At 34.7% G+C, this 22,304-nt stretch overlaps 8 protein-coding genes across 21 annotated transcripts in view; 4 read left to right on the top strand and 4 right to left on the bottom strand.

The window, feature by feature from the left end:
• Positions 1–23: 23 nt before the first annotated feature.
• Positions 24–10,900, top strand: LOC105430053 (neutral amino acid transporter 9). Of its 4 annotated transcripts, XM_089081756.1 has the most exons (13): positions 24–421; positions 870–1,509; positions 2,620–3,044; positions 3,623–3,802; positions 4,078–4,243; positions 4,683–4,810; positions 8,642–8,799; positions 8,881–9,045; positions 9,119–9,169; positions 9,324–9,500; positions 9,616–9,818; positions 9,894–9,998; positions 10,110–10,900. In XM_089081756.1, exons 4-13 carry the CDS (start codon positions 3,636–3,638, stop codon positions 10,518–10,520), a joined length of 1,731 nt encoding a protein of 576 aa, XP_088937882.1. In that variant the 5' UTR covers positions 24–421; positions 870–1,509; positions 2,620–3,044; positions 3,623–3,635; the 3' UTR covers positions 10,521–10,900. The 4 variants fall into 4 exon arrangements, with proteins under 4 accessions (XP_088937882.1, XP_088937770.1, XP_088937835.1 ...); XM_089081709.1 differs by lacking the exon at positions 24–421 and having other exon boundaries at positions 1,504–1,655; XM_089081797.1 differs by lacking the exon at positions 24–421 and having other exon boundaries at positions 1,508–1,742; positions 3,661–3,882.
• On the bottom strand, positions 10,576–11,921 carry LOC105430135 (ATP synthase subunit C lysine N-methyltransferase). Of its 2 annotated transcripts, none has more exons than XM_089083531.1 (4): positions 11,809–11,921; positions 11,527–11,735; positions 11,220–11,408; positions 10,576–11,149 (listed from the first exon to the last, which is right to left on the bottom strand). In XM_089083531.1, the coding sequence occupies exons 1-4, from the start codon at positions 11,885–11,887 to the stop codon at positions 11,000–11,002; spliced, it is 627 nt and encodes a 208-aa protein (XP_088939657.1). In that variant the 5' UTR covers positions 11,888–11,921; the 3' UTR covers positions 10,576–10,999. The 2 variants fall into 2 exon arrangements, with proteins under 2 accessions (XP_088939657.1, XP_088939714.1); XM_089083588.1 differs by having other exon boundaries at positions 11,527–11,699.
• Positions 11,922–12,256: 335 nt separating this feature from the next.
• Positions 12,257–13,316, top strand: Rpe (ribulose-phosphate 3-epimerase). Its single transcript, XM_011643369.3, has 4 exons — positions 12,257–12,493; positions 12,601–12,708; positions 12,807–13,028; positions 13,127–13,316. Exons 1-4 carry the CDS (start codon positions 12,257–12,259, stop codon positions 13,244–13,246), a joined length of 687 nt encoding a protein of 228 aa, XP_011641671.2. The 3' UTR covers positions 13,247–13,316.
• Positions 13,030–14,535, bottom strand: LOC105430050 (28S rRNA (uridine-N(3))-methyltransferase). Its single transcript, XM_011643372.3, has one exon. It carries the CDS (start codon positions 14,533–14,535, stop codon positions 13,417–13,419), a length of 1,119 nt encoding a protein of 372 aa, XP_011641674.2. The 3' UTR covers positions 13,030–13,416.
• Positions 14,525–17,954, top strand: LOC105430051 (uncharacterized). 4 transcript variants are annotated; one of them, XM_025219042.2, is made up of 8 exons: positions 14,525–14,655; positions 15,573–15,690; positions 16,145–16,373; positions 16,548–16,674; positions 16,786–16,916; positions 17,165–17,311; positions 17,384–17,560; positions 17,720–17,954. In XM_025219042.2, the coding sequence occupies exons 2-8, from the start codon at positions 15,675–15,677 to the stop codon at positions 17,832–17,834; spliced, it is 942 nt and encodes a 313-aa protein (XP_025074827.1). In that variant the 5' UTR covers positions 14,525–14,655; positions 15,573–15,674; the 3' UTR covers positions 17,835–17,954. The 4 variants fall into 4 exon arrangements, with proteins under 4 accessions (XP_025074827.1, XP_088938975.1, XP_088938926.1 ...); XM_089082849.1 differs by lacking the exon at positions 16,145–16,373 and having other exon boundaries at positions 16,558–16,674; XM_011643374.3 differs by lacking the exon at positions 14,525–14,655 and having other exon boundaries at positions 15,346–15,690.
• On the bottom strand, positions 17,867–19,454 carry LOC105430048 (uncharacterized). The gene is made up of 4 exons (XM_011643367.2): positions 19,320–19,454; positions 18,748–19,074; positions 18,470–18,623; positions 17,867–18,058 (listed from the first exon to the last, which is right to left on the bottom strand). Exons 1-4 carry the CDS (start codon positions 19,404–19,406, stop codon positions 17,991–17,993), a joined length of 636 nt encoding a protein of 211 aa, XP_011641669.1. The 5' UTR covers positions 19,407–19,454; the 3' UTR covers positions 17,867–17,990.
• Positions 19,069–21,325, top strand: LOC105430134 (uncharacterized). The gene is made up of 5 exons (XM_089083721.1): positions 19,069–20,187; positions 20,257–20,343; positions 20,459–20,540; positions 20,647–20,735; positions 20,837–21,325. The coding sequence occupies exons 1-5, from the start codon at positions 20,140–20,142 to the stop codon at positions 21,032–21,034; spliced, it is 504 nt and encodes a 167-aa protein (XP_088939847.1). The 5' UTR covers positions 19,069–20,139; the 3' UTR covers positions 21,035–21,325.
• Positions 21,326–21,505: 180 nt separating this feature from the next.
• Positions 21,506–22,304, bottom strand: part of LOC105430044 (ABC transporter G family member 23) — a 43,260-nt gene continuing 42,461 nt past the window's right edge. For all 7 annotated transcript variants that reach the window (XM_089081368.1, XM_089081220.1, XM_089081273.1 and 4 more), the window contains 2 exons: positions 22,066–22,242; positions 21,506–21,900 (listed from right to left, as the gene is read on the bottom strand). In XM_089081368.1, coding sequence (XP_088937494.1) covers positions 21,599–21,900; positions 22,066–22,242 — 479 coding nt within the window. In that variant the 3' untranslated portion in view covers positions 21,506–21,598. The remainder of the gene's footprint in view (positions 21,901–22,065; positions 22,243–22,304) is intronic.

The following is a 22,304-nucleotide window of genomic DNA, read 5'->3' as shown; positions in this document are numbered from 1 at the left end:
TCGCACGTTGCCTCCGCGGACACGCTGCAAATCGAAAGGGAAGAAAAACGAGAATGCAACAGAAAACTGAATGAGGTTAATTCGCTCGTAATCGGCGAGGAGAGATCGAGTATTCGCGACAGCCGTCCGATAACTGTCGGCGGACCGAACTTTGTCTGTCAATGACACGCAAGGGCACGGGCGCCCGGTCGCCGCCATCTTGGAAGATCGCGCGCGCCAACTGTCGAGGCGGCCGCGGCGGCTTGCGCGCACATGCACACCAGGCGGCCGAAATCACATGGGCCAAACAGAGCTGATGTGGTCCTGTGTCAGGACACGAGAAACCGGAGGATATCAAAGAAGAGGAAGGGCCGATAATCGCTTTAGCGACTGATAATCGCGGGATTTCACTTCCGTGAAACGAAATCACAATGCTACAAAGGTAATTTCATTCAATTCCGATCCAGCGAACGTCAGAGGTCTAAATACCGGTAAATCCTCCGGGAAGAAAATTCGACTTGCGATGGGTTTTTACTTTGACTATTTACTAAACTATTTACATTTCTTAGAATTCTGGTCGGAGGTCGCTGTTTTAGAAACTGAAATAAATCAACATTGAAAGGAACTCAAAGAAGCTTTGTTTTCTTTCATGAATTGATTTGAAATAGAAATTGTTGTGTAAAATAGCGTTAGCTATTTTTAGATGATTATTACTTGAGATAATGTCGAAATGAAAATTAGTAAAATGATAATATAAGAGCTGATTAAATTATATTAATGAGCTATCTATCTATCGGCGTCTTGATATCGAGAACCATTTTTTGAAAGGCAGAAGAATAATGCAAGATAAAAACTATCATTTTTTATTTATAAATTTTTTTCAATTTCAGAATCGTGCTTCGAGCTTCTTGATAGCCGAGCTTGCGAAATCAGCAGTTTTCTCTAACTTTCGAGCGGATGAATAGGCAGAACGACGGCGAAGATGAATAGCGAATTGGTTCGCGTAATCGCGAACGTTATGCGTAATACAGATAACGGTTTCATAGATAAATGACGTAAATTAACGTAATGCGGAAGCTAAATAAGAAGATAGAAAAAGATACAGTGACAGTTTTCGGACCGCGAATGTATCGCGAGGAATCATGGAGAATTCGCTCCCGTCGCGTTCGGTGAACAAGATAAAATCGCAGGAACAAGTAATTCATATTAACGTAACAATTCGTCGTTCTGAATCGATACAACAAAACCAGTTAGGCAGTGACAAAAAAAACACATATTTAATCTGCACTTTTGACGTCACTACGTTGCTTCAAATTAAGATAACAGATGTATAGAGCGTGTCTCTCTCGTTCTTACGTATATAAGTCGCTAAGAGATAAATGGATAGGTCGCGAGTTCGACGTTGTTTCAAGTGCTAATAATAAAAGGAAGATCACATTCGACTGCTGTCTTTGAAAGGGGAGCCTCTATTTCGCTGTTCAACGCCGAGAGGATATCACGATTCGATGAAATATCTCCTCTTCGTAACAGGTTCGTTTTTCCGAGGAAACGCCGGGAAAGAAGAAATCCCCGCGGGAAAAACCCGGAATTACACGTATGATCGAAATTGAAATGGACAGGAGGTCATCCCCGGAATTTATGGGCGCGGAAACCGCCATGAAAGAAGAACGATACGCGTAACGAGCACAATTAAGCTCACGTCATAAATAGGCTATTTACATCAACAATCTAATTGGCTCGCTGAAAAAAATAGTGTTGCAATCGTAACGAAAATTATTAAGATTAAGAATTAATCGAAAATTAATTAAAATAGATAAATGACTAGCAAGCACTGTGATGTCGCATGCTTTGTATCTAATCAATAGATGATAGAGACAGAATATCCGTCTATTTGTCCAATTTAGTAAGAAAATCTCTGTGACTCTCCTAATCAGATAAGCCAGTCACACTTTTTATAAAAGTTACTTGGATATGAGACCTAATTTTTTTTCACATATGTTATTAAAACATTGTTGCTAAAAATTTTCTTCGTACGACAATTTTCTAGTAGATATAAAAAAACAGCGATACATTTTAAGAATTTTAAATGGGTTAGTTACAAAGTTTTTTGAGTACTTTACGATAGATTTAACGATTATCTTCCCCTAGATTACAATTTTACTTACGACGTTGAAAACGAAGGCGAAGATGCACGTTCAGTTCGTGTAATTTTCGCCCCCGAGGGATCAAAGCTGCGATTTCGCTTCGTCGCGTATTGGAGAACGGGTCACCCTCGCGGAAATCATGTTTCGCTGGTCCAGCTAAAATTCTAAACACAGTTAAAATGTATCGCTGTTTTTTGTATCTGCTAGAAAATTGTCTATCGCACGTAGAATTTATAACAACAACATCTAACTGAATACGCAAAAAAAAGATTTAGATCTCACTACCAAATCACGTAGTCACTTTTATAAGGGGGGTAAGATTGACCTGGCTACAGAAAGACTTCTTGCTAAATTTGACAAATTGCTTAAATTTTGTTTTTGTCTATATTGTCTATTAGACACAAGATATATGCGATATCGCGGTGCTGTTAATCATTTATTCATTCCAGCTAATTTCTTAATTCTAGATAATCTTCACCAAGACATTATTTTTTAGTGTTCACAGCGGGTATCTCGGGGATCATCGGTATCATCCAGATGAGGATCGGGGAAGGAGAGAATCTGCGAATCTGCGTGCGGCATACACGCAATCGTTACAACCGATCGTCGAGTCGGTCAGCGATTTTTAGCCGCGCTCGGCAGACGCGCGCGCACGCTCGCGATCGTTGAAAAACGCGGCTGGAGGGAGGCGTGTTAAGTCAAGGATACGACTGATACAAAGTCCATGAGTTTATAAAACGGGAACGTACCTACTCCAAAACCCAGTTTTCCAGACGAGGGCGCGCGATCGGTAGCCACGTCCCGCGGGAACCGAGCGTGTCCTCCCTCCCGATCGTCGGGTCGTTCAACCTGCATCGCGAGGACCGGATCTGATCGATCGCGTCAGGGAGGGAAACAAGAAGAAAAAAAAAAAAAGGAAGCGTGAGTTGAAAATTCTTACAGCTTTTCGCGCACGAGGTTGGTCGCGGGAGGAGGTGATATCGGATTTATCGTGCGGCTAAAAACTGCCGATAACTTTTCGCGCGATCCCGCTGGTTAATCGGTTAATTTGGACCACAGGGAGATACATTTATCGTTCCGATAAAACCGAATACGTGCCGTAAGTTATTGAATTCACTATCTGTGCTCGCACCTCGCGCGTGATACGCGTTCGTTATATTTAATCGTTGGTTTTATATTAAAAGACAAAAATAAATAAAAAAAGCAGAAGAATGCGATGACATGGAAAGAAATCCCATAAAGTGTAATTGTAAGTTTAATATGACGCAAAAACGCTCATTGTTCAGTTTCATGCTTCCCCAAGTGAGTGTTTGCACACGTGTATCTCTTCGCCCGACTGATCTCTTCGCTGCTCCGAGAACACACTGCGCGTGCGAGAAAGCGCCGAGGTCTTGAATGAAAACAAAAAAAAAAGAAAAAAAGAATTTTCTTTATATTTTTTTTGAGATAACATTTTTGCGTTGCCCTGCTACAACGATACCTTTTTTTTTTTGTATCAGCGTCAGAGACGTTATGTATAAGTCCCGTATTTACCCAGGCAGCGACTCTTCGCCACGCGACAGTGGATCCGAGAGCACGCCGTTACTCTCTTCGGAATCTCGCACGAGCCCGGAACCAGTGATATTCGACGATTCAGAAACGAGCGACTTGGATCCGAGCCCGGCTGGTTCTTCCTTGATGTATGATAATCTTTGAGAGAAATGTATCTCATTAAATTTGGATAATGTAATGTGATGATGATGATGATGATGATGATGATGTAATTAATCTTTATAGATATATTCATTTATCATCTTGTTTATAATAAGTTATATTGACACAATTCATATAAATTATTATCATATTTAATATAGCATTATATTAATGCATCATTTAATCATATATTTATATTATTTGTCTATATCATCTGAATTTTCATGATTTTCTTTATTGCATTTTTTATTGTCCTGCTTAGGTACGGAAGCGTAGACACAACCGCTAGTTACAACACAATCCTAACTGTGCCAAAGAGATCACCCCCGATACAGCGTAGCGAATTATTTGTTTCCACAATGGCGAATTCACCTTGCATCGTAAATCTCGATCGCGAAAAAAATTATGAATCGTGCAATGTGAACTTGGTAAGAAAAATTAATAATATGTACATGTGTTTGTGCGACTTCCTCTGAAAAAATGTAGCTTTTCAAAATCAACTTTTTGAAAAAAAATGTGTTTAAAAGTTGGCAACATTCAAAATTATTAAAAAATAGCTACAATATTTTTTTGTTTTTTTAATTTAATTTTTGTATTTGTTTTTACGTTTAATTTGTCTCTTCTTTTTTTTCAAAAATATGAAAAAAATAATATAAAATTTATTTTGTTTAAAACACTTCAATTTTAATAAAAAAATAGATTGTAGATATTAAAATTACTAAAACAATCGAAAAAAATTTCGTATATACACAACTGCGTAACACAACTGCGTGTGCAATGAAATAAAAAATAAAGATAGCAACCTACATTTGTTTGGACGATTGCTAAATGCACGAATGCAGATCTAAATTCATTTTTTATTTTTAGACAAAGACAAACGAGAACTCAAAGAAAATGCACGAATTAGATTTTAATCCCGGGCTCTTGACATTTCAATCTGATGTGCAGATTCCTTGCAAAGATCTCAAGCCGAAGCAGAGTTCGCTGGTTACTATGTAAGTATCTTGAGATAAGATCCATAACAGAGAATTTAACGAAAAATTTTTAAAACTACGTAGACAATGCGTACGCTTTTAATAAATCGCGTACAAAGCGATGAATCAGTAATCGATATCGTTTTCTACGTCTTCCAAATACTCTTTTCAGAGATAATTAAATAAACTCGAGAGATTACAGCAGAGACAATAAAATTTATCTATCGTCTGTACGATAGATCTCTCCTCCTTAGAAAGATTAGAATTTCAAAATCAATTGAAATCTTAAATCAAGTACATATCCATTATTGCGTAAAATATATCTTCCTATCATAATATATTTTTTTTAACAATTTTTTTGCAATTAATATGACACATACGAATCTCGCAGAAATAAATTTCAATATCAACTGATTATTCTATCGAACAATAAGGCATTTGCTACTTCTATCCGATTGTAATTTTTCCAATAGGAAGTTCAAAATTTATTATCACCCCTCTGCATGACGTGAGAGAAGACAAGGGGATTCCACTTTGGGATGCTCGCGCCAGGCCATTCGACGGCCACAACTGATTTTGCAGCGCTCTACAGCGCAAAGGGAGCTGAGAGGAGGGGGGGGGGGGGAGGAGGGAGCAGGAACAGAAAACGTAGAAATCGATGGCGAGAGGCGCGCGTATTATCTCGACGCGGTAAAATAATACCGATTTATCGTACGTTGCTTATCGCGCGTATTTCTGTTTTGCGTCCTGGCGGCACGGGGTGAATCTCTTCCCGCGTATCGCGACTCGTCCAGTCGTTTATCTCCCATAGATGGCTGATGGCAACCGGGCCGAAACTTGCATCAGCGCATCTTCAATTGATTCTTTCTTCATCGCGGCTGATATTTGTTACGAACACGTACGTACGTGACGCGCGCGCGCACGTGTGTGTGTGTATGTTTACGTCTGTACATGTTTATGCGTGCGCTATTAAGGGGCGAAATTGCGTATATTGACAGCGCGCCTTACGTCACGACGCTATCGCGTCCAAGTAATCACGCGAGTATTGCGCACACGAAAAAGAACACCGTTTCAAAGAGATAAACAGCGTTTCTCCGCCGGCGTACGAATAGTTGCATAAACAATCCGACAATCAATCCGCGCGACGCGCGACGACTCCGCTCTAAAATAACGCCGCTGGAAAATAACGCCGGGAAAATCCGAAAGATAAACGCAAGCGTGATTCTTGAACGGCACGCAGGTTTCCTCCGCGCCACTTTCTTCCTCTCCGTCGGCAGGGAGGAAGGAAAAAAAAGTGGCGCGAAAAGAGCCCGTCCGTTCCACCGCGGTAGAAAATTATTATGGAAAAGAGAAATGCATTCTCGCGTCTCCTCTCTCTCTCTTTTTATAGCACCGAGATAAGGGGAAGAGTCGATCGATGTCGAAACTGTTTTCTCTCCGTCAATTATCATTTAACGCAAACAGATCTGCGACACTTGCGGTTCGCGATGATCGGGAGGGTTGAGCGAGAACGGACGGAGGAGAATGGGGGAAGAGAGAGAGAGAGGGAGGAAGGAAGATAGCTGGCTCCTGATCGAATCTCCGCGCGCGCGAGAGAGTAGCGGCGACGAGCTACTCCGCACACGCCACACCTCGGGACAATGCTCTCCGTTCACATGTGACCGATATAACCTAAATACGCGTGATAGTGCGTGACTGACGGCGGACGCCGCGTGCGCGTTTGTGACACATCATACGTGTCACAGTCGTGTAGGCTATCCGCGACGAACGAAAACGCATGGAGGTTGGTAGAGCTTCGGGAGAGACTCACCGTCCAGGTCGCCGCATACCCGCGCCGTGTCTCATCCGCGGCTGCGTCCTGCATCGTTCCTGGCCGTCGATCACACGCGCGAGACCAAACTAAATCCACGTTAGCTAAACTAGACCGACCGCCTCTTCCCGCGTCCGGAAAACGAGCGACCGCATCGAGACCGGTCGGAGATGATCCTCTGCCTCTCGATCGTCTCGACCACCGGGACACGGCCGCTCGTTTTCGAAACGCGGGAACGAAGGTCGTGCCTCGCGCCGCGCACCGCCGGAGCGGAGCGGAGCGTCTAAAGCGCGGCGCGACGGAACGCCCGAAGGGGTTACCGCTCTGTCTGTTGCCCGGGCAACAGACGACCGCCCCGAGAAGGTGAATGCCCTTAGCCGCCGCTACTGCGCCGGGCGCGCGCACCGGAGCTGCGCTCCGCGGATTCTAATCGCGGTCGAAACCCGAAACCCGAAACTGACCCTCGCGTTCTCATCCCGATGACGACAGTCTCGCGACGAGATCGAACTTGTTCGAGATAAATTGGATTTTCTGTTTCCTCAGCTTTTTTTTTTTTTTTTTATATAAAAGATAAAATCAAAAGTATCGAGCGATTATTTTTTAACCGCTTTGTCTTCCTATTTGTTTTTAATTAATATTTTTTAGTATCAAAGATGGGATTTAAAAATTGTCTGATTTTAATATTTCATGAGAATAAAGAAGATGATGGACAAGTTACGAAATCTCAAAGTTGTTTTAATAAGAGAAAAAAGATATTCACATGGAATGATCGGTATTTCTAATGTTGAATCTTTAAAATGTTTCTAATATTAATTTCCGACTTTTTTTTCTGTTTCTCTTATTAATTTTTTCTGAAGGTAATTAAGATGACCTGTTTTCCTAAAAGGATAAGGAATGATTAAAGATACCGCAAAACTAGAAAATTTTGTACTACTACTTTGTTTCTTTTCGACAAATTTACTTCTTTTGTTTCCTCTGTCTGTCTTCTGTTTGTTTCCTCTATTCAGTTTTGTAGGGCAGAGTAAATGTGACGTATCGGTTAAAAAGATAAGCTAGAAATACATATATGAAGAGTACATGAAAGATTAAAAATGGCGCGACAAAATAAAATCGTAGAGATATGACAAATGCTAACTACTATTCTCCACGTGTCTTTTTATAGAATTAATTCATATAACATATAACATAACATACAAAAATACTACATAGACGAAGTACATTCGTATATAGTATTTATTTATTATATAAATAAAGTGTACAAATGTAAATAAAGCACATATTTGTAGTCTACATTTTTGTGAATCATAAAATTGAATCTTACATCGTTCGACAAATAAGCACAAAAATTAGAACGAGACAAGATAGAGACGTGACGTTTGTGAAATCAGATGTTGTTTGCTGGGTCTCAAAGTACATCTCGGCTCCGAAAACACGCGGTTATCTCAGTCGAAAAGGACATAGTTATGCGTGCTTTCTCGAATTGGCCTTTACGATCAAGTTCAGCAGAAGGATAATGATACGTATTGTCCTTGATCCATATTATCCACAACGCGAGTGTCTATGAGGCAGGCGGCCATGGGATTCGTATTAGATAACCGGCAGATAGAATTATGATGATAATGCGCATTCTGATACGCAAGCGGTCTTATTAAGACGATAGATAGGAGTATCTTTTTTACGAGCCCCACAGGGTGATGCGCAGAGTACCGATATCGGAGAAATGTTTGCGTACATGAACATAACGTAATGCACATTATTCAAGAGGAAATTATTGATAAGCGTTATGTAGGATATCCCAGTCACTCATGTTTTTTATAGACTAGGAAGTTTTTGACGACCTCGAACCGCGCTGCTTTCTCTCTCTGACATTTTTCACATTGGATTTCTCCGAAATACTGAATAATTCAGATTTCCTCCAGAATAAAAATCATACGACATAAATCGAACATAAATCTAAAAAGAAAATAAATATATTGTAATATCGTTATACGTTTGCTGTATTTATAAGAATACTACACAATTTAATCAATTCGATATTTCAGATTTTCAATATGGAATACAATACTGGGATCGTCGTTATTAACGATGCCATGGGGAATCACGATGGCCGGATTCTTTCCTGGAATCATTATTATTTTGTTAATGAGCGGTTTATGTCTGTACACCGCTTATCGTCTTGTAGTTGCGCATTCATATCACGGTAAAAAAAATCTTCTATTACAATTCTTATTCTTTTATTATAAAGATATCATAAGATATAATGCCGTAATTAATTATACAGGCGGTGGAGCAAACGTAGAAGTCTTAGACTTATGTCGGATATATCTTGGCAAATGGGCGGAAAATATCGCCAGAGTCTTTAGTATTGCCGTGTTGGTGGGTGCAACTGTAGCTTATTGGATATTAATGGCTAACTTTCTGTATAATAGCGTCAATTTTATTTATGGTATATATTTCTACTTGAAACATGAAATACAAGTTCTTGTAGATTGTCTTAAAATATAATATTCATTTTACAGATAAAATAGTTGGCCTGTCAATGCATCCTGAAAATATTTCGTATAAAGAAGGTACACACACACACACACACACACACACACACACACACACACACACACACACACACACACACACACACACACACACACAATATACGTTATAAAGAATTTAATTTATTCTTTAAAAATAACGTGCCTCCACTATAATGGTTTGGTTTTGTTTCAGTCTTATGCCCGAAAGAGATTCAAGATAACAATACTGTTGTGACTTATGAAAAGACATATGACGCATTGGGACCAGCATGGGATCTACGCAACACAGTTCCAATATTTCTGGCTCTGTTGATATATCCCCTCTTAAATTTTAATAGCACAACATTCTTCACAAAGTTTAACTCCCTCGGTGAGTATACAGTATTAATTACTCTTCTATTTAATATATCATTTTCAATATCTTCTCTCGCTAGCTCTGATTAAAAATTTACACAAGTTATATAAGTTTTTACTATATTTCTCAGGAACGGTATCAGTCATGTATCTGATTGTCTTCGTTGTGATAAAATCAGCGTCATGGGGCATCAATATGAACCAAGTTGAATGGACAATGAGTTGGACAATACGGCCCATGTTTCCCGCTCTTACCGGGGTGCTAGCAATGTCGTTCTTCATCCATAATATTGTAATCAATATAATGCAAAATAATCGCAATCAAGAAAAAAATGTTAGTTACTTTAAGTTACATTTTCTTGTATATGAAACACATACAAGATTAAATAGAAACAATTTTTATTTTTAGGGGAGAGATTTAACTATAGCATACATCCTTGTCACGTTGACTTATATTATTATTGGAACAGCGTTTTTCATGTGCTTTCCATTGCCTAAATCATGCATAGAAGATGTAAGTACGCACATAATATTTTTTTATAGAAATAATAAAATAACATTTAATATGATATAATATATTTCTTTCTTCGACATGTTTTCTAAACTCGGTTTTGTTTCATTGCAGAATCTGTTAAATAACTTCCAAAAATGGGATGGCCTTACGATAGGCGTTCGTATAGTGTTACTTTTTCAATTAATGACTGTCTATCCTTTACTCGCATACATGTTACGTATCCAATTACTCTCGTGGTTATATAAAGGCTCGTCTAATACCAGTTTAGTGCTCTTCATTAATCTCGTATTAGTTTCAATATGTATTTGTTTCGCGACATTTGTACCTTACATCGGAACTATCGTCAGGTATACTGGCGCTTTCAGCGGACTTGTCTACGTTTTTACTTTTCCAAATTTATTACACTTGGCGATTTTGAAAAAAGAAGGAAAATCAAGTATGTGGTCCACATTAGTCCACTTAAGTATTCCTGTTATTGGTCTTTTAAATCTCATTGCTCAATTCTTTATCATATCTCGTTGATCATACAACTAGGATTTTATAGACTGTGTGATTACATTTATATGATATAATGGAATTGTGTACAACATTGCCATATATTTTAAGAGAAACTTCTGGTGCTCTAGAATTACATTAAAAAATAAGATTTTTAAATACAATAGATATATGTAGAGAAGCATTTATCACATTGATAGTCAACAGACTAAAATAACAATTTATAACAGAAATTTATGAATTGAAAAATGTATTAAAATTTAAGATAATATTTAAGATACAATAGAGAAGAATAAGTTAATTGTTTTATAATGATTTTATAAACGTAATGTATAATTTATTTAATTATTCATGAATTGAAAGAAGTAGAAAGAACATAAATTTATTTTCTTACTTAACAAAATAAACATTATATGTGTTTTTTATTTTAATAAACCCATAGTATTATCTTTATGTCCTGTTTTTTTCCCAATTTAAAAATATATCTTTATACTTTTACTTTGAATTCAATTCTGAGGTATCTTATAAACCCAAACAGTATCGACTCCATGTCCAATTGTTGTGACAGGATGTGTATTAGGAAGAGGAAATCTGCAAGCGATTATGAGGGAATCTTTGCGCAATTCGTTATAGAATTTTCTTTCGATATCTTCCATCTAAAAAAAAAATGTCAACTTCCTGATTTAACATTTCATCAAAAATTACAACGGATATTAAGGAACATACCATTTGATCTACGCCAAATATGACAATATTGTCATATTTCCCTAAATGACATTTCCACAAATCCTGCTTGAGGAACATAGTATTCTTCGACAGGCCATTGATCAGTGCTTGAAATTTCGAATACAGCACCAGCCAGGTGTTCAACTCGATACCATGTGCCTTGAAGCCACGCTTCGCCGCCGCGAGAACCTATTTATAAATTATCTCATTCGTCTCGCAAAAGAGTGGAAAGATTGTATTGTTTTGCATTTTAGTGACGTACTCCTCGCACATGACTCGCACTTTTGTTTGCGATTATCATACTCACAATACGTCCGTCGCCACTGCCGAGATCAATCAGAGAACCGGAGCGGCCGTTCAACGCTCGAATAACGTTCTTTATTTGCTGACGCGTAGCCGGCACGTATGGCAAACATATCTTGCGAAACGCAGGACTCACGAATGGGAAACACACGACACTGATTGCTGTCGCAATACCGCCTGGTCGGTGCGGGATAATGATACATGTAAAATAAGCTTATTAAACTCAGCATTTTAATTTACTTATAAAATTTACTTATAAAAGCGATATTAATATAAAACGGCGAACCTGTAGCTGCGACAAAAAATAAACCGAGCTTGGATGATTTTCGTGTCTCATTTTCAAGCTTCTCCGTAGGAAGCTCCATCGGAATGTTTTAAGAATATTAAACTTGTATAAATCTATATATGTATAAATATGAAATTATGATTCTATCTTATGATTGATAAAAATTTAGCGTTCCACGCAATCGTCCGTATTCTGTACTTTCGTACCAAATACCACGTGCTAGGTAGAGGTCAAAACTAACCTAATTGACGTTCTCTTCTATTAATATAGATTAGGCTGGGTTATCACAGCAGATACGCGAGATTTCGTTTGCGCAACGTGCCGTGAACATTTTTATTATTCTAATCTGTTTGCGCGCGGAACGACGTGTGTATTCAAGCAGTTTTCTTTTTAGGAGCAATCTCAGGCAGCAATTGAATAGCGTTGAATAGTATTGAATATCCCCGACATGGCAACGAATCTGACTGCGAAAATCGGCCCGTCGATTTTGAACGCCGACCTGACGCAGCTTCACGAGGAATCACAGAAGTTGCTGGACAACGGTGCAGATTATTTACATCTAGACGTGATGGACGGTCATTTCGTTCCTAATCTTACGTTCGGTCACCCTATCGTCAAGTGCCTTCGTAGTAAAATAAAAACCGCCTTCTTCGAGACACATATGATGGTATCCAATCCGGAGCAAGTATGTATGCAAATTCGAAATAACTCCGTAATTATTTTCTAAAAATATAGATAAAGTACATACGGATCTTTATACTCATAAATTAATGATTCAATGAATAATTACAGTGGATTGAACCCATGGCTGATGCTGGTGTAAATCAGTACACATTCCACGTAGAGCCAGTAGAGGATGTTCCATTAGTTTGTAGGAAAGTAAAGGAAGCAGGAATGAAGGTAGATATTCATATTTGTTAGATTTGTTAGTTATCTGTAGAAATTAATATTTGTTAAATAATGCACATTTAATTAATGAATTACGAATAAATTTAAAGGTTGGCGTGGCACTTAAACCAGGGACACCTGTAGATGTAGTAACAGATTATGTGGACTTGGCAGATATGATCTTAGTAATGACTGTGGAACCTGGCTTTGGTGGGCAGAAGTTTATGGAATCAATGTTGAAAAAAGTAGCATGGTTGAGAGAGAATTATCCTGGATTAGATATCGAAGTTGATGGAGGAGTTGGGCCGGCTACAATTGAAGCTTGTGCAAAAGTAAATAGTCAAAATAATTTTTTACTGAAATATATAAATAATTCTGTTAAGAATTGGCTCGCGTTATATATTGTTTTTACGACTATGTTACTTTTCAGGCTGGTGCTAACATGATTGTATCTGGCACAGCAGTCATAGGTTCTGCTGATCAGGCTAAGGTAATAACGACTCTCAGAGACACAGTAAATTGTTATTTGGAGCATAATCATTCAAAATAGCAACGAGAAAATACTGTAAATATGAAATATTTCTATGAAAATAAACTTGATATAATTTTCTATAAATATATATGTATATGTAAAGATTCGTGTATTTTTGATACAGTATCACTTAAATGATAAAATCCAACTTTAGAAAAAAATGTATTTATTTCTACCTTCTTCATTCACTATTTTTCTAAAATATCTTTCGTAACTTCTTTAGGCACTAGTTTAGTCCTTAATTCAGCTAAAGTCAAAAGAACAGCTTCTTCTGTTCTAATTGTTCGCGATCCTTGCTGTGGGCATGTATTGAAGTATTTATGAAACACCAGGGACGGATCGTCGACATCTAAATGCGGATCCACGTCCACGGCGGCTTCCAATCCGGCGAGTCCTCCGAATACTATGAGACAGTGATGATATTCTAAACTTTTTGCTTCTATTTCATCAATCGACGTTCCCTTCTCAGACGTTCCAATTGTCAGGTCATATCCTCCTTTATACTGACAATTTATCAGGACTTCTGTCAGATTCTTGGCCAGCCTGACAGTATAACCCCAATAAATACCAGTCTCTGCACGTGGGATATTGGGTGGTACAACGATGCCCTTTAATTTCTTTCGATTCTGTTGATTCTCTGGTATTTTCACTGTCACTCTCAGTCCAGACATCAGCACCTTATCCACATGAACTTCGTTCAACAGTCCCACGTTTACCTGGGAGCCTCTGCCGGGCTTTATAGGCTTATTGGTGACTATACCTTCTCGATACAGGGACTCAGCCTCTTGTCTCAGATGATGCGGTGCATCCAGCGGATTCAGCAGGCCTGCGTATTGCAGATCCTTATGAATTGGAAAAAAATATTTCCTCAGGTATTGCGGGCACTCGAGATACTGCAGTATCCTGGCTAACTGCAGACATCCGACCCTACCCTCGCCTAGCACATCGTCCTTTCTAATCTTCCGCTTCTCGTCTTCCGTAACGTCGCCTTTGTCGTCGAACACTATAACCTCGTCCACCTTGTAGATGCAGGCGGCACGTGCGATTTGTCCCGCCACGTAGGTACGCAACTCCGGGGATTGCGCGTTATCGAGAATCGATCCGGGCACCGCTATGCTCACGGTGCAGACGTCCCTCTGCTCGTATTTCGCATCACTCTTCTCTACCTGTTCCTGTGTTTCGTTCTTGCTTTCCTCCTCCTTTTTCGCTTTCTTTATCAGCTTCTCCTCTCTCCACTGTTTGCGAAGTTCCTTCCGTTTACGATTGTATTCTTTCCAGTTCTTTATCTCGGGCTTCGCAGCCGACATTGTCGTCTCTTCGACGTTTCCAGACTCAACATTCAGTATCACGATCTAACCTCAAAGTGTTTTAACGTTAGATTCCACATGGGACCACATAGCGGCGTAGTTTAAAACAGTAATAGAATGGTATACTTACTACGTGCGATTATTTTAGGGTATTTTCGTTCGACAAAACTTTTGAACACGTTGATCGCAAGATACAAAATCTTTGGACAAATAAAATTTTATCTTAATATTAGATTATATTTTTATCTTGAATTTATATATATATATATATATATATATATAAATCCAAAAAATAAGAAAAGAAATTATTATGTATCCAATATCCTATCTACCGAATATTTAATTATATTAAAATTATATTATTATTAAAATATATATAGTATATATATGTATATGTGTTATATATATTCTATATATTTGCATTATATACATATATTTCATCCTTCCGTCTAGGATAAACATCCTAAATGGTTTATATTTCGAAAGTCGCCATGATTATTTCGATCTTGCGAGAATTACGATGACTATATCGAAGATCGATTTATCGAAGATAAATTTACGAGGATCGATCTGTATTTCAATAGATCGATCTTCGATAGAGTTCAAATCGCTCAGAAAATTTGTTACAATTATCCATAAAGGAAAAGTGGTAGCGAAAATTGGTAACATTTTATCATAATTTCGCGCTATCAATGCTCGCTTCCGAGGTGTATTGATAGCGTTAGCGATAGCATTTGCGAACTTGACATGAACAGGACGGTAGCAAAGACGATAGCGTTATCTTGGCTCTGTGAATGGTATTGATAGCGCGGTAGTAAATTTCCCGAATGCACCCAATAATCAAGCCTTCGTTGTAATGAGAAAAAAAAAACGATTTTGCATGGGTGATTCGATAAGAAACCGAGTACGCTAAGTATATTCATATATGTAACGTCTATCGAGTAGATTCACGTCAAACTTGCGAAAGTGTCACACGTTTGAATTGCGTAATTCGAATACCTCGCTAATTTCTCAATGTCGTTGCGATTCGATGCAAGTTCGTTCAACATTATAATGAAGCGTCGACTCGGCAAATTACATCGAAACTGTAAAGTGTCATTAACCGAGTTCAAAGTGCGGTGCGACAGGGAACTGGTGGAATGCCGAAAATCAAATGTAAGTTTAAGAATATGTATTGTATTTATCTAATCAAAATACAAAATGTTATGTTGTCAAAGTTTTTTAGTTTCTTACTATATTATTCTTTTAATCGAATATTAAAGTGATACGAATTCGTTACAAAAGTTTTTAATATGCGAGATATACTGTATCTCTTAATTATAAAGAATCAATAATTAAATCAGTGATAATAAAATCCAACATTGGGTGTACATGTTGGCAATGATTTAAATTAATTTACATTAATTATTGATTTTATCTAAGGAATCTTTCTTATGATTAAAAGAAAATTATAATAAAATAATGTGCACAATAGAAAGATAGTATAATAAAATAATATTAACGATATTATTGATAAGGTATTAATAAAGTTATTAATAAAATGTTTATGACATACAAAGATTTGATAAAATTCTCAGATTTTAACGAGGACAAATATTCTTTTTTTAAGCCGATGACAAAATCAAAATCGTTGATCTTTCATGCGTGTACAACGAAGATCCGGTTCATATCCAATATCACGGTCTGATGCTTAAGGGCGTGGCCAATCAATTAGGAAGATGGCCAAATGATCTTTTCGGCTTATTCATGGCAGCGTCTCTCGTTATTAGTAGTTTTGTTCTTCTTGCCTTCGTCACGGCGATATTTTGTTTACCCATAGCGAGTGATGTTAATTGCTGGTATATAATTATCGACGATTTAACAAATTAATCTTAATACTTTTAACAAATTAAAGATATGCAATGAGTATGAATGAAATGAGTATGAATTAAATGATCTTTACAGTTTAGTTCAGAGATATTAGAATTTAATTAAATATTATAATATAATTATAATTTATTAACATATTTTAGTGAATTGAAGGTTTCCAAAGATGAATGTTCCCTCAATGTCTATTTTGTGAAGGAAGCTACACAAGTCTGGTCCAGGGAAGAATTTTGCTATATCGAAGCTGCGGCGAGAGAACAACCCAATCTGAATGTATATAAAATATTTTTATCTCTTTTTTCTTTATTTGAAGATAATAAGCATAGGAACAAGATAATATAGTTATTTTTAATAACAGGAATAATCGCAGTAAATCTTTTATAGATACACATAATCAATTTGATACGTACTTCGGATATATTGAATACATCGGAAGTTAATCTCAAAATGGCATTGGCTATACAAAATGCTAATATTCACATCGCCAACTTCTCAATTGATAAATTTTTCAACAAGTAATAATTATTAAATTACATACATAATACTATATGATACTGAGGATGATGTACATAATTTTTTGTACAGTTTATGCACTAATATGAAAGATAGTTCTTGATAAAGTATTAAAAAAAGTATTTTTTTCTTTGTATAAAAATATGATTTTTATATTATATTATTGTTTTATAAATTCTTTAAGAATTAATTCTTGCTTAATTTAATTTTCTAAGTTACATTCTAATGGATATATAATTATGTTTGTTAGAACGGAACTATCAAGTATAGCAAAAAATTTAAGTAATGATTTGTTATTGATGGCGGCAAGAGCATATCTGCTTTGGAATTTTCCTGGCATCGCTATGCATCCCAGTGCATATTGTAATTTATCGATCATCAACAAATCTCAATGGAAGTAAGTGAACAGTCAAATAAATAATAATAAAAATTTGACATGGTTTTTATTATTTATATTTTATTTTTGCAGTAAGGTAGGAAAACGAAATTGCATGCCCGACGAATTAGCCACGATCGATCCAACGATTGATTTGCAAGCAACAGGAGTGCATTGTCAAGCATTCTTAGGTTTTTTATTACGGGAAATATCCAGGAATGCAACGCAAATTTATAATTTGAAGGATGCATTAGATAGATTTTGTCCAAAGTATTTACACCTAGACTTATATTCTTCTTAGAACTTCTATACACATTTTAATAAAATTTACAAAATAATAAATAAATTAAATAAAATATAGAAACATATAATATAACATATACACACCGAATATCATTATATTTAACTCATAAAATTTTATCTTTCTAGGATTGATAATTGTCCCGAGGTACGAGTACTTGATTTAAAATCACGATGTCCGATCAATGTTTTCGATTGTCCTACCGTGTATACATCTGAAAAATCTTGGAAACTTGCAAAATAATTTTTTTTAAATTAAAAAATAACACGAATATATTTTATGAAAATATTTATAAAAATTATGATTTATAAAAACCACCACTTTATATAATAAAAAATATAACATTCAGAAAATAATTAAAAATTTATATAGATTCCATTTTAAATTTTTTATTATAAGCTAGCATGTTTTGAAGTTTCGCTGTTCATAGAGCCACACAACACCTAGCCACAACCACATTTCTGCAACTAAATATAAAATATTTAATATATATTATATATACAAGCATTTACTATGTAGAAATAGATGAAAAACGATAAACTATTAAATAAATAATAAATAATTTAAAACATATCTCAAACATATGACATAAATTTCCTCAATAGAATATTTTTAAAAAGTTTTAAAATTTTAAATATTTCTTAAAACGTCCTATTATAATTAATTGTTTATACATTTTGTTTAGTAATCAAAGCTAATTCAACTTTTTTATCGTGAAAAAAGAAGAGATATATACGTATACTATTTTTGTCTGGAATAATTTTATTTTAGGGAAAAATAAAAGAAAGAATAATGATATATATTACGGAAAGACTAATGATATATATTACGAAAATAAAAGAAAGGAAAAATAAAAGAAAGAATAATGATATATTTACGGATCATTAGAAAAAGTCCTGTGACATAAAATAACGCGGTTTGTATTTGAAGATATTTAAAGAGATACCAAATCATTACGATTGCGTCGCAGAAATCGCATACTAGCTCAGTTAAAAAGAGGCCTATAAAAGGCAAGCTAAATCGTGGTCGTTTCTGAAATGTGTAATAATCAAGATATATAAAGTAAAATAAAAATAAGAAAGAAATACAATATCACTCAATAAATATATATATATATATATATATATATATATATATATCTAATAATGCTACTTACCATGATAACAGAATAAACAAGCATACTAGCTGTAATGGTGGATATTATGGAATGCAAGACGGAATAACCTAAATTAAATATCACGATAGTCTTTCTCGAGGAAAAACCACGAAGAATTTGTCCATTTTGTAAAATATTGTACTCCGTTGATCCGTGATAGCATAATATCAATATCGACAACGCCAGCAACATTGTTCTAACTATTTTGAAACCTTCATTGTCAAAAAACGTTTTTCTTTCCGGTGATTTCTCAACTTTCTCAATTATTTGAGAATTATCAAAAACTTGTTTCTTAAATAAATGAGGTGATATTTTAGTTTCAATTAGCTGCAAAAAGAAAAAAATCGAGTGAAAATTAAAGACCTCTTATTTTTCAGAAAATTAAATAATACTAGGAGGTATATTAAATTCATATTCTTTATATCAAGAAACGAGATAGTAAAAATTGTTTATATATTTTTATTTATAAAAGTGAAAGTTTCATATATTTTTAGCTTAAGAATGAAATATAGAGTTTAATGCAAATGAAAAATGAATATTATGTTATATGAGATAAAATTTTATTTACATACCGTTTTTGCTCTGCGTTCTTTGCAAATTTTCATCCTTTCTGGATAACCTTCATGACTGCTTTGAACGCGATTTAGTCGATAATTCATTATGTCCAATTGATAAATCACAAAAATTTCTTCACAACAGAGAAAACATACTAGCACATTCCGAAATGTACAGACATTAAGAGTGTTATTTACTCTATCATATATTACTTTTTTTTAATACAAACATATAAATATATTGTAAAAAAAGAAATTTATCAAACTGATAAATTTGAAAACAGTATAATAAAATAAAAAGATACGGTAAATGTATTTAATGAAAAAGAAAAGTTGTGATTGATAAATATAATATAACGATGATAAACTGAAAAACTATAAATAGTTTAATTATTTTGTAATAGTAGCAAAATTCACTCGTTTCACGTTGATATCGATATGATGTTATATAAATCAAGGTTAATATTTCAAAGATAAAAGCTACTTTTTAATTAACGTATTTATGAAATTTTTATATTCGAGATAATGTTATATAAAATAATTATATTAAAAATTTGTTTTTCTATATAAATTATCTCAAATGTACTAGACATAATAAGTTGACATACATTAATCAATCGATGTTACAATTCAAATCGATTACGATATCTATCGAAAACACATCGGGCAAAAAACGAATCTCGAAAATTTACAGACAGTCTATGAGAGCATATAAATTTATTAAGCGTACATCCATTAATTGAACTTATCTTATATATCTTATATATCTTATACATCTGCGTTTTTTTAATTAAAAGAAGAGACACAATTTTCTCAGATTTAGAATATAAAGTTAATTATGGCTTTTCATAATCGACGAAATTTTAAAGTTTACGGTAGACACTTGGTAAATAAATATTTCTTATATTTATCCCGAAATAATTATTTGTTGTCATAATAATACTAATTTCATTAGAGGATTGGACGAATGGCTTGTTCCTTGTGCAATCATTATTTAATGGGCAGTTCATTATACGTGATCTTTTTGGGCTTCATTGGGACCGTTAGTCCATCGTAATACTCTCATGATGCTAGTTATTGTTTAATTATTTAAATATGCAGATAAGAAAGAAAAGAACGTCTAAGTGTCATATATTATTAATGCAAAATTTCGTCAGGTAGTCACAGCTCTTGACATAATACGCACAATAAATTATAAAATTCCCAGAACGTCATCACATCACAGGAATAATCAAGAAGGTAATAATGATTTTATATCGTCAAATAATATTTTAAAATATTTAGATGAATCTTAATTCTACATTTATAGCAATGCATATATATTAATAATAAATAATTATTGCAGTGCCGTTTACTATTGAAAGAGATTTGAAGTTGATGACATCAATTCTGGGAATCGAGCATTACACTTTAATTATGTTAGGCGCCATTACAGTAAGTAAAGAATATAAAAATTGTAACGTTATAAATTTATTTTAAAAAACTTACAAAAATAATTATTATTTCTAAATAAATATATTTTTTCGCTTTGGCAGGAATATCCTATGTTGCACACGCCCTGGTTGCTCATGCAACTCTGTGTTATCATCGTGGAGATTATTGTCTTCTTCGTGAGATTCTTTCTAGACGGTTTACACGTCAAGCGTAATGAAATATTACAAGCAATATTTACTTTACACAATTGGTTGCAAGTCTTCTGTCTTTTTCATCAGCAAGTACGACAAATTGTTTAGAAAATTGTACTGTTTTTACTAAATTATTATATATCTATATATGTCAATATGTATTGAATAGAGATGTAATATTCATTTGGATATTTATAAATTCGATTTTTAAATAGTTAATTAAAATATTTTTAAGTCTAATTTACTAATTTCTTAAAAAAATATATTTAATTTGTTTGAAATTAATCTAAAATTAAATATTAATATTAATTATTAATATTAAAATTAAAAATTAATATTTTAATTTACTTTACAAATTTACAATCATTGTATTTAATATTTAATTTATTTATTTCTCACATCCATCTCTTAATTTTAAGAAGTCTTTTTTATATCTTCATTATAAAATTACCACAAAAAATTACATAACATAAACTAAATTTATATAAAGAAATTTTTATTTAAACAAATTTAAATCTAATTTATTTTTATAAATTATGTCATGCTTGTAATATCTTTAAATATGTATAACAATAAAAGTATCTTTACTTATTTAACTTTATTATATTACAATTTACACAGGTTTGGTAAATTCCTTCTTATATTTATAAAATTATTTTTTTTTCCTTTAAATTAACCTTTCTTAAACTTGAGTAGCAATAATGCCAAGCTCATAAAGATGCTGATCCAAATGAAAGTGGCAATAAAGCCGTAGTAAACCGTCGGGTCTGTTATCGGCCAACCCCTGGCCAATATCGCCCTCATTGATTCCGTACTTTTCGTTAGAGGTAACACGAAACTAATATATTTCAAGATGGGATGCATGCCCTCTATGGGCCATATAATGCCACACAACATCACAATTGGAAGAAAGCTGCCCATCGCTACATACGTAGCGCTTCTCTCATTGTCACAGAAACAGGCAATTACAAATCCTAAAAAATTTAATTCGTGTATTTAGACAGCTTTAAAAAAATTAAAATATATATATATATATATATATATATATATATATATATATATATATAAACGAAACAGATGTAATAGTATTTTCCATAATAAAAAAACTTTTTTTTTATCATTTCTTATTTTTCAATTACCAAAACACATGCCACACAAGCCCGTGAGAACGGTTAAAAGACCGATCCATCCGATCTCTCCCTCGCAAGTAACCTTGAAAATTGGAAATGCGACTATGATAACCATCACACTTTGCCCGAACATCACCGTGAACTGCGTGATCACTTGACCGAAAAGGATCTCTGTGCCAGTAAGACCTAAAAAAAATTACAAAGTTATTTATTTATCAATCCTAAGATTTATAAATTCTTTCTCAAAT

The sequence above is a fragment of the Pogonomyrmex barbatus genome, unplaced genomic scaffold, assembly GCF_055798465.1.
Source record: "Pogonomyrmex barbatus isolate J1 unplaced genomic scaffold, ASM5579846v1 scaffold1, whole genome shotgun sequence".
In the NCBI taxonomy this organism is placed as follows: Eukaryota; Metazoa; Arthropoda; class Insecta; order Hymenoptera; family Formicidae; genus Pogonomyrmex; species Pogonomyrmex barbatus.
This window is presented reverse-complemented; position numbering and strand designations above follow the sequence as displayed.